The sequence below is a fragment of the Gossypium raimondii genome, chromosome 11 (genome assembly GCF_025698545.1).
Source record: "Gossypium raimondii isolate GPD5lz chromosome 11, ASM2569854v1, whole genome shotgun sequence".
NCBI lineage: Eukaryota > Viridiplantae > Streptophyta > Magnoliopsida > Malvales > Malvaceae > Gossypium > Gossypium raimondii.
This window is the reverse complement of record NC_068575.1, coordinates 49,510,171-49,521,612: the sequence shown is the minus strand read 5'-3', so window position 1 is coordinate 49,521,612 and position 11,442 is coordinate 49,510,171. Positions and strand designations below refer to the sequence as shown.

At 34.7% G+C, this 11,442-nt stretch overlaps 2 protein-coding genes across 4 annotated transcripts; both read right to left on the bottom strand.

Annotated features, from left to right (window-relative positions):
- Window positions 1-402: 402 nt before the first annotated feature.
- LOC105803353 (uncharacterized) lies at window positions 403-1,425 on the bottom strand. Its single transcript, XM_012635479.2, has 2 exons — window positions 1,258-1,425; window positions 403-1,156 (listed from the first exon to the last, which is right to left on the bottom strand). Exons 1-2 carry the CDS (start codon window positions 1,263-1,265, stop codon window positions 571-573), a joined length of 594 nt encoding a protein of 197 aa, XP_012490933.1. The 5' UTR covers window positions 1,266-1,425; the 3' UTR covers window positions 403-570.
- A 1,477-nt stretch (window positions 1,426-2,902) lies between these two features.
- Window positions 2,903-10,285, bottom strand: LOC105803354 (putative pentatricopeptide repeat-containing protein At5g59200, chloroplastic). 3 transcript variants are annotated; one of them, XR_008190859.1, is made up of 4 exons: window positions 8,808-10,285; window positions 6,619-8,717; window positions 3,358-6,514; window positions 2,903-3,258 (listed from the first exon to the last, which is right to left on the bottom strand). XR_008190859.1 is itself a non-coding variant. In XM_052623510.1 (4 exons), exon 4 carries the CDS (start codon window positions 5,566-5,568, stop codon window positions 3,652-3,654), a length of 1,917 nt encoding a protein of 638 aa, XP_052479470.1. In that variant the 5' UTR covers window positions 5,569-6,514; window positions 6,619-7,812; window positions 8,530-8,717; window positions 8,808-10,285; the 3' UTR covers window positions 2,903-3,651. The 3 variants fall into 3 exon arrangements, 2 of the variants coding, with proteins under 2 accessions (XP_052479470.1, XP_012490935.1); XM_052623510.1 differs by having other exon boundaries at window positions 2,903-6,514; window positions 6,619-7,812; window positions 8,530-8,717; XM_012635481.2 differs by having other exon boundaries at window positions 2,903-6,514.
- Window positions 10,286-11,442: the final 1,157 nt, after the last annotated feature.

The following is an 11,442-nucleotide window of genomic DNA, read 5'->3' as shown; positions in this document are numbered from 1 at the left end:
GGTGAAAACAGATGTACATAAATCAACATAAGAAGCATATATGACCCGTTCTTTTATATTCATCACAATGATGTTGATGAATGACTTGAACACTACTGTAGCAACCCTCAAAAACCACATGAAATTTGGGATTAGAATGTCCATATCCCGACCATCACCACAAAATATTATATATAGAAACAGGATGAAGTAATGGCAAAGTTAGGAAGCCTCGTACATTGCAATTTGCTGCTACTCTAAGTTGTCAAGGCAAGATAATCATTTCTTACAAGATATATAAAACACAAAATCATAAGTTACTAAGCAGCTAAGTTTAGGGTTCTTCATCAACCAGGAATTTCAACTTCTATGGCTATCTATTCATTCAAATCCAATATGAGAGTGGTGAAATTAGCCCAACCATTGAGAAACAGAAGTAAAACTAATCATTGGATACTTGAATTCTCAATTTAACTCAACCGAAAATAAAACGAAAACAAAAGCAAGCAACCCACGATTTTTAATTTACAATATTTGTTTACCAAGGCTAACAATGGTGAAGTTTACAGAAACCGATTTGTTTTAAATGATTCAATGCAAGAAAGCATAAACAGCAGTGGAAATGTAAACCAAGAGAGCAGAAGAAACCAGAATGACTAAAGCCGCCGTGGCATGAATGGAGGACTGGCTGCCGCAGGACAACAACCCCAGCCGGATCTCGATCACGTTCACCATTGAAAGCATCAGAAACAAGCACCCCATGACGGACCCGACGGCGGAGCCCATCATCCCAAACCTCAATACTTTAAGGTTAATGTGTGCCCTGAAAGCTTCATCCACATCTTTGCTGTTCAACAAATTGATGGCGAGCTTTAGACCCTGAGCCACCAGGGAGGAGAAAAGGAAGAAGCTGAAGGAGACGACCTCGAAGACCAAGAGCTTTTTAGCTACGTCAATGCCGGCGTCGCAGGGGGCTCGGTTCTCGAGACTGTGTTGGCCAGGAGTGGCCAAAGAAAGGCCCACAAAGACGGCGATGGTGAAGAGGGAGTTGACGTTGACGAGGCCATCCAAGGCGGTAACGTGAACGCTCGTCGTTGACGAAGAAGATGAGGATGTTGAAGTCAGTCTCCTGGGGTTGCCGTTGCTGGTGTAGTACTCCTTTGGGTACTCCCCAGATCTGAGAAACAAATGAAAATTTTCAATGTGAGAGATGTTAAAAAGAAGAAAAAACCCAAAGTGTCTTAATCAAAAAAAGAAAAGAAAAGAAAGAAACTTTACTCATCCATTATTGAAACTTGCAAGCTTTGATGGTGTTTCTTGAAGGGCTATGCTTCCAGGAACAGAAGAGGAAAGTTAAGAGTAGCTACTTTTTCTATTATTATTTGATTGGGGATTTTATATAGGATTTTTGGAGTGGGTAAGGGAATTAGTTGAAATAAAGTGAGTTTGTTTCAACTTTTGATTAAAACAAAACATCATCAAATCAAATCATTGTCTTTGAGGATAAAGTGGAATGACAGTAAGGCCCCTCTTGCTTGCTGGGTCAATTTATGCTAGTAATTTTGATGTTTGTATTTTTTTCATTTTCAATATTGAAAATAAATAATTAAATAAATTTTGTTATTTTTAAAGTTTTATGTACAAAACAATATTTGTTTGTTATTTTTCCATAATATTAAAAAAATAGAAATATTTAAATTGAATCAAACTAATTAAATTGAGAATTGATTGGTATACCAGTTTGGATATAGGGATTGATCTGACATCTAAGCAAATTGCTCGAAACCTGTAAAAAAATCAAAAATTGAGAAAAGAATCAACGGGGTGAACCAATTTTATAATTTTTTTAAATATCTTTATTATTTTTTGAATTGCATGTTTATTTATTGTTGAACCAATGGTCGAACTGGGAATCGATGGTTTAATTATTGAAATATGTAAAAAAGTCACATTATTTTAGTTAATAGATTTAGTCAATATCGTTTAAGTTTAAACTGAAAATTTAAAATTTAAAAAGTATAGATATTAATCAAATTGAAAATATATACTAAACCCATAACTTATGAGTGGTACGAAATTAAAAACAGGATTTGACCTATCATATTTAATTGATAAAGTTGAATTAAGACTGAAGCTTCAAATTTTAAAAATTATAAGAATTAAAATTGATTAAATTAAAATACATGAATTAACTCATGTATAGTATAGAACTAACTGCTAAATTTGACCTAACCTAAAGGGTCAAATTCATGTTTGTTAGGGCCTAATTTTGGGTACTCAAAAATGTTGTGGTATAGGAAATTGCATAAATTTCGTGGCTGCTTTAGGCAAATTGGAGATATGCAGCAATGCGTGAAGTCACCTTCCAACTGAAAAACCGAAGAGCTGGCCATGATTGTTGTTGAGTCATGCAGATAAGTTATTTTATAACTAGAAAATCTAAAACTGTTGGCAACTTTTTTCAGGAATATGGCTGATTATTATCATTAGTATCTTTTTTATCATCATTATTATTGAAAAAGAAAAAAAAAAGGTTTCGTTCAGGTAAAGCTTTCATCAAGCAAGAAAACTTTTTGAGGGTTAGTTATTTAGAGGGGTCAAAATATAATTTTCCTCATTATATTTACTTACAACTTTATAATTTATGGAAGGACTAAACTTAAATTTCATTGTTTTTTTAATTAAATTATAAAACTTCTGAGAGTTCACAAATTTACATATTTACTTTAAAATTTCATCCTTTCGGTGCGGTCCATCTAATCAAAGGATGTTTGTTTAATTATAAGTTCAAAATTCCACAAAGAGGAAAGATTGCCCAAAAAGGATGCAAATGCATGTCCAAGTCAAGTTATAATTTATAATATTATATGTATTATGCGTTTCTGAGGGAAAATATTATATGTATTGGCATTTCACAAGCCACTGATCAACAAGTTGAGCTTGAATTTGGAAAATCCAACATGAAAACTACATCAAATTGGCAGTGTAAAAGAGATGGAATACGCTTATAGTTATTAGCTCACAGAAGGATGTCTTGGTGACTTTAAATCAGACTGGTGAACGAATATTTCACAGTTTCGTTATACACAAAAAAGAAACTTTTGTAGAAGGGTTTTATCATTCACATGGCTTTATGACTAATCTGCTTTTGGGCCTGAATTGTACCCTGACGATGCTTCCCGCAAGACATTCCTTCAAGCCTTTTGTCTTCTTACTAGCTACTTCTACTTCATCTTTGTTACAAAAGCAATCTATGACTGATTACTGACAGATCAAGACCTGAACGATGGAAATTACCGATTAGATTAATGAATCCCACATGCTTGGCAAATGCATTGTTGTAAATCACGGCAACCTCCTCGGATTAGAATTCCATACCAATATAAGGTTTGAAATTGTCATATACTTTATGTTCCAGAAATTGTCCTCCATCGTAGAAGTGACGCGTTTCTCCGGTCTCCACCTTCACCTAAGCACCCATCCTTTTCGAACAGAACTTTCTATAACCTATCTGACACCAAATCAGACATGTTATTTACAGATTACTTGTATATGTCATAAGCTTCCTCTGTTCAAAAGAGTTCCTACAGAGGAATAACAATGAAATGTTACAAGCAATGCTGGCCGAACTGTAGCTTTACTCAACCTTCATGCTTGGATCTTCATTCTTAATCACCAGTAATCTCCACAAGAGCAATTCCCATTCTCAAAATGGTGGAATCTTTTGCGATCCCTTACCACAATTTTCCTTCCAGTAATCTTAGCAATGAGCTTGATCATTGAGTGACAATCATCACAAACCCTCAAGTTTTTTACAACCCTTATTGTAGTACCTGGTTTAGTAGAAATTAGACCATAGCATATGGCAAGCCTCTCGCTGTGTATTGCTAAAGCCTGCTCTTTCTCCCAGTCTTCAATATCATGCAAAACAGCATCTGTTGCTGGAATATGTCCTGCTTCTTTTAATGCTTGGTTCAACTCCTCTAACTTGTTATATATTTTTTCCTTTTGAGGGTGCCTTAGGTCTCCCAGAAGAAACTCGTGTATCTCATTGTTCACTTCAATGGAGCTACAACCTGGTTCTTTTTGGATTCCACCCTCCTTCATCTTTGCCCTTATTTGAGCTGCTTCTTTCCATTTCCCTGATGAAGCATAGACATTTGCCAGCAGAACGTAAGTACCCGAATCTACCACTCCATGATTCATTAAAATTCTCGCAACTTGTTCGCCTAATTCAAAGTTTCCATGAATCTTACAAGCACTCAGCAAGGACCCCAACATGACATGATCAGGTGCTATTTCCATATTCTGAATGAAATTATAAGCTTCTTTTAGATGACCTACACGACCAAGAAGGTCAACAATACATCCATAGTGCTCTATCTGTGGTGGAATCCCATAATCTCTACTCATAGAATGGAACATCTCAAGCCCCAAATTCACCAAACCTCCATGGCTACAGGCATTCAAAATAGCAACAAAAGTAACACTAGTTGGCAAAAGCCCCTGCTTAATCATTCCTCGAAAAATCTCAATTGCTTGAATACTCTTCCCATGCATAGCAAGCCCTGAAATCATTAAATTGTACGTAATCACATTTCTCTCTTTCATCATTGCAAAAATACGTTCAGCCTCATCGATATCACCACACCTCGAATACATGCTGATCAGTGCACCGCCAACAAAATGATTAAGCTCAATCCTATGGTGTTTTCCAATGTACGAATGAACCCATCTTCCAAGCTCTAAAGCTCCCAATTGCGAGCACGCTGACAAAACACAAACAATAGTAACTTCATTAGGCCTCATATTCCCCTTTTGCATTTCCCTAAACATCTCCAAAGCCATGTTCATCTCCCCATTCCTCACCAACCCATCAATCATCGCGGTCCAGCAAACAGTATCCTTAACCCTTACCCGATCAAAAACCTCAATAGCCTGCTCTACCAATCCATGGTCAAGAAAACAATTGATCACGATCGTTGAGGCAACAACATCTCTTTCCGTCATTTTATCAAACACTTTCCTTGCATCATCAAATTCCCCACACTTCCCATAAAACTCCATCAGCTTCATGGTTATCGATCTATTCGAGCTTAACCCAAGTTTCGAAGCTTGGCAATGAACCTCTTTTCCTTCTCGCAAAGCAAAACGAGACCCGCAAGCTTTCAAAACCGCGGTGATCACATACTTATCCGGCACAATAAATCGATTAATCATTTGAAAATAAAGGCTAATCCCATCAGAGTAGGAACCAGCCGAAACAAACCCATCAATGAGAGCAGTGTAGAGAAACACATTTGGGTTATGGACCAGTTGAAAGATGGTGGAGGCATAATTAACGGAGGATAAGGTGGAGCTAAGACGAAGAAGCTCGAAGAGGATGAAAGGATCTTGGTCATGGCCTGTTCTAATGATTTTGGCATGTATTGGTAGGATTTGGTTGGCGTCTTTGCAATTCTTTAAGAGAGAAACGAATTCTTTTCTGCGTTGGGTGGAGTTGGAGATGGAGACTTTTGGGTTCGGATTTGAAGTTGAAGTCGACGGGTAAGTGAAGTTCCCGACTACGGCTAACGTACAGTAACTCATTGGCTGCCGTTTTCTAACTTCAAATGCTTAGAAGCAGAAGGGATATTTATAGCATAGCTTGCTCTATCTTCTAGCTTTCACTCAGCTCTCTATTTGACCAATAAACTTTTTTTTTTTTTTTTTGCATATATAGCTAATTTAAGCTTCATGGAGAGTCAATTTAGTTCATGTACTGTTATTTAATTTAAAAAAATCATGTATATTATTTGCTTAAATTTCTGCCTTCGCTTTTCAAATATATGATAAACTACCACGTTCACATTGTTCCTATTTTTGTCAATAAAAAAATTTATTTAGTCACCACCTTTAAAAATATTGATCAAACTAATCACTCTCCTATTAAATAATAAGGAATGCTGACTGTACAGGTTCACGTATTCTTTTCCATTTCCACGTAATTAAATAACAATAGCGATCGAATAAGAGATAATGGCTGCTTGAATAAAAAACTTCACGGCGAAGATGGCAATGCATAAACATAGGTCTCAAGTCACCATGGCCACTGGCCACGCATCAACCAAAAGGGTTAAACGGAGTCCATCAGTCACTGCTCAGAAGCTGTGTCAGATTTGGCTAAAATGATATTATTATATTAGGGTCCACAACAAAATGTAAATCAGGCAGTTCTTTGCCCTCGGGCAAGAAAAGAAAACCCTGCCCTGCTCTTGTAATGATGCATACTCTTTTTCGTACTGGTTTAACAATCCATGACAAAACTAACATCAAGGTTTAGGAAAAGCTGTTTTTGGTACTATATATGCTATGAATTTAATAAATTAGGGTTAGGGTTGAAATCAGATGGTTTCTTCCAAGTGGGATTGGTTAGAAATTGGTAGATGAAAAATCTAAATAAACCATAACTGCTCAAAACCCATACACTTGTTCTCTATTTGCAAGTACGTAACTCGGGACTCTTAATTTTTCTTCGAGCATCCCTGTCCAATACCTGCCACCAACACATTTGAACACGAGTTTCAACTATGATCATCTAAATTATATATATGCTTAAAAGAACTTTGAGAATCAAGTATATCCATATCAGATACATACCGGTCACTCGCTAGGCCCTGGTACACACTAACTGCTATCATTCCTACTCCATAAAGGATAACAAAGAGGTAAGTCTCAGCAATAGGAAATTATCAAATTCCACCCAGAAGAACTCCTAAACAATTAGAAAATATAAATAACACAAGTTTAACATTAAACTATAATCAGCAGATCAACCAAGCCTTAAATTCATACTATACTCAAGATGTACAGATATTCTAAACAAATTTATTGAAATTTTTTCCAAACTAAATTCAACAAAATCAAGAAACTACAGTAAATTTATTTTCTTTGCATTATCTTCAATAAATTTAATTCCCAGCATGCTTGCAATCTTTAAGTCAGACAGGACAGTTATTCACTAATCCATGCTACTAATAGATTCTATTGCAGTAAGGTAAAAAAAAATTTAGGGAAAACTTACCTTGTTAGGGCTTTATTATGGCCGGCTAAGGGCAGTAATTAAAGAGTTTGAACCAACTGAAATCAAAACAGTTTAGCAATAGCAGACTTTGAATGTAGGAGTTTCAAGCTATGCTAGGGGAACGAGTGTTAGAAACAACTATGTAACCAGTATAGGTATGTTCAATTTTTTCTGTTTTTTTTTTTTTTTTTTGCAAATTGGAGGATTCTCGGAGGTTCATAACCCCATATTATGTAAGAAATATTAAGAGCCAGATCAACCTGAGTTGAAAGGCTATTTTATGCTATGAACACTAACTGAGAATGTTGTAGCAAATAAAGAGAAAAGGACAAGGAAGAGGGCAATGAGCACAAAACACATTTTACTAAGCATACATACCTAAATAAAACAAAGCAATCACAATTATTCATGTTTAAATATTTTTTGTTTCATTTAGTTAATTTTCTTTAAAATATTAATTATATCATTATATTCATATTTAAATGCAATATTCTTTTTGACATCAACCTAAACCACATCGATTTTCCATCTTCTTCTCTAATTACTATAGCTCAACAATCTAGAGGATTATTGTGTACTGTTCAAGTGAAGACAGGTTTTCAGAATATAGATATCAAAAGAGTACGTTGAGAAGGGCTACGTTAGATGTATCGTCAGTCAAACCAGAGAGAACCGCCGGATTGCACTTCTTCTTCTTCCTACTCCAATTGCAAGAATCACAAGGGTAGTATTCCCTTTTATGATGTAATGTCAAACTCACATTACGCTTCCTATTGATGAAGCATCAAACATAAGCATATTAAAGAATTCGTGCAATAGAGATGCTACATGTTGTTTCTCAATGTATTGATGCACTTATGCTCATGGTAAAGATGGTAGCGAATCAAGAATTGTTGGCCATGGCATTTATGATGGTAGTTGCTTTGTTTGCATCACAATTAGATAATTTAATGGGGAACAAGTGCCAGCTTTGCACCTATGATACAGAAGCATTCCATAACTTGGTTCAAATAAGTTTGAAATTTGGTTTTAGTTTTAATAATGTTACCATATACTGATAAGATTTATCTTCACATTTTTATCATAAGTTGTGTCCCAATCTTAGAAGTGTGTGACGGAAACCATGCAATCATAAACAAAGAGAAACCACCTCTCTTTGTGATAAATTCAATACACTTTGGAAATGGACTTCATATACCTGTGCCTAGGTTAAATAACCAACTAAACAAAAATTTGAAGGCATGAACCTGAAACACTAAACCTAGTTCATGTAGACACGCTTTATAAGTGACATCATCAGGTCTAGGGTTCAAATCTCGACATTTGCAACTCCTCCCCTATCTACGATCTCCTTTGCACCAAAAAATAATTTCATGGTCTGTCTTTTATTTAATTTTGAATGAAATGAAAGCAAAGATTTTATTTTTGTCTATTATTGAATGTTCAATGCAATGAAAGCAAAAATATTTCTGGAACAAGTTACTTACCAGTGCCCTAAATCACCTGCTAGCTATTGCACCAACAGAGATAGATAACCAAGAAATGACAGCTTTGAACAAATCATATGACAACGACAGAGAGCACGCTTGTATACATCCATGCCCTTGCATGAATGGCAACAAGCGTGCTCTCTCTCATTGTCAATTGACAATGCGTGTCAATCTCAAAATGAAAACTGCAAAACAAAACTCGGATATATTAGGAAATGCTGCAGGGAGGTATTATTTACTTATGCTCTAAAATGATGGCTTGCTTGCTTACTTACTTAGAAATGCATCTACAACTCATGATTCTGACAATCCCAAGAAATATAACATAAATGTCACCGTTATGACATCCATGAACATTTCTTAAAGTTGCCAATATCTTACATTCCATAAACATCATCAACAATGACACTCTGAGCAACCAACAACTGTTGAGTGCAATGGCAAGGCACAAAGGATTGGTCCCCATGGACAGTAAAATGGACATTGAAGATACCTTGATTCCACCAAAAACCAATAAAACTCCGAACAAAACAATCTTCAAACCCTTATAAATAGTACCGAAGACACAAAGGAATGATCTAAAGTTTTGCAGAAAAATGTATTGCCTTCTAACATGAATGAATTGAAGATGGAAGTTCCTTTCAAAAGACATGAATCTGTACTTTGGTTAACTAAAAACATATATAAAGAATTAAAAGTTAAAACATCAAGTCAACAGCCTAGAATTTGTGACAAGTTACATAGCAAACGACCAGAAAACATAATTTTGGGAAAGTGAAAAGAAGTTTAATATCATAACACAAAGAATGATAAAAGAATTTTCTTGGAAACTCCTCATCCTTTACAATCATATCTATCTTTTTCATTATTAATGCAGCTGGTTATAAACCCAGATTCTGGCGTCTTCCAAGACAAGCTTGAAAAGGGGGAACTTTTTCATATATATAATCATATTATAAAGGCTTGGAGTAAGCTATAAACAAGTTTAAAGACTAAGAAGAAGTGTTTAAAAGACTTATCAAACATCCAAGATTGCCATTTTTTGAATAAAAAAGAAATAGGCATCAAAAATATTTCATTGGATTTCAAAACCACAATAAAACAGCTGAATTTGCTAAATTAAGAAGCTTAAAGGAAAACAAACGAAAGGTAAACAAATCAAGGGTTGCATCAACTACTACTATTGTTAAAACTCAAACAACATGCAACATAAACCAAAGTTTACTATTCTTTATGTTGTTTTTTTTTCCATATTTCTTAACCAAAATCCTAGCCCAAACTAAAACACTATTAAAATTTCTAAGCCAAAAAACAAAGTCTTGGTTTTAATAGTTCAAAGCAAAAGGGCTTAAAATATGCTAAAACTTTTAAAGCATGAACAAACCCTAGCCTTAAGTTCAAAAAGTAACATTTATGAATAACATCGTTGCTTGAACCTGAAATCCTAGATCCAGACCCAAATCTTCTACCAGTAAAAAAGTTGTTTCTTTAAAAAGAAAAATCATACTAAATTAGAAAACACACACACAAATGAAGCAGGAAGCAACTACTTGGCCACTTGCACTAGCTGCACAGTCAAAAACAACTTTTGGCGAAATGAAGAGAGTGGAAAGTATAGGAGAATTTCTACAAAAAATAAAGAAAATCAAATAAAATATTAAAGAATAATTTATATAATTCCAAAGGCATATTTTGAAACGATAATACGGAAGATTAACCAAATGATGATTAATAAAGAGGATAAGAAGAGGTTTAGCGTAGGTGATCAAGGTACCGTTTCGAAATCTGCCTCTTTGTCTGGTAAAATCAAGATTCGCATTGATTTGATCCAACGGTGTTACTGCTTGACACGTTAATGAAACATAAACACAAAAGTACAAAGCCAAAATTAGAACCTTTACACAGTGCACTACCGTACCAGATTCTTCCCCTGGGTGGCTTTTTTACTCAAATGACCCAAAATAATTAATTATTTATGAAAATGACACAAGTCAAAACTTATATACAAAAATACTCGTTATCAAAATACCTGCTAATGCCGCCTAACATACCGGTAGTACCAGTTCTCATTTTTCAAAATCCCCATTAAAAATACGAGGTTTTCAGGAAGGGAAAAAGAAAAGAAAAAATATGTTTTTAATGGATGTTGGCAGTCTATCAAGGGCAACGAAGAAATTCATTTTAAAAAGAATTGGGTGTCACTAGTATGTCAAGTGGCATCGGTAAATATTTTTAAAAAATATTTTTTTGGTGTCACTAGTATGTCAGGCGACACTAGTTAAAATTTTTAAAATATATATTCTTTTAAGTGTCACTGTTGTGTCAATTGGCACCGGTGATATTTTAAAAAAAAAGCATTGTAGAAAGAGTAGTTCGAAGTTTTGATCATTGTTTTAGAATATTTGGAGTCGGATACCATGAGATCTGAACCGTAGAAGTAAACGAAAAGGAGGAAATCTCTTCTTTGGTGTCAAAACCGGCACAAAAGGCCACCGTAAACGGCGACATTGGTGGCTACTGAATACGGCGACTATGATTTTCAATTGAGAAGAGGAAGGGAAAGAAAAATAAATAAATAAATAAAAACAACTGAGTACGACAGCTAGGGTTTTCAATTGAGAAGAATAAAGGGAAATTCAAATAGAAAAGGAAAAAAGAGTATATTAAAAATAGAGAATCAAATATGAGGAAAAACAAAGATAATAACATATATGTAAAATAGAGATATGAAAGAAAATTTAATATTTTACATATATGTTATTCTCTTTCCTTTCTTATATTTGACTTTTACTCATTCATCTCTTTATCTTTTTCTCTCGTCCCTCTATCTTTCATCTATTGATAGTGACATTGATAAGACAAAAATAACACATGAAGCAAGTATCAGTCACGAGCTTCCTCCTTTATTTA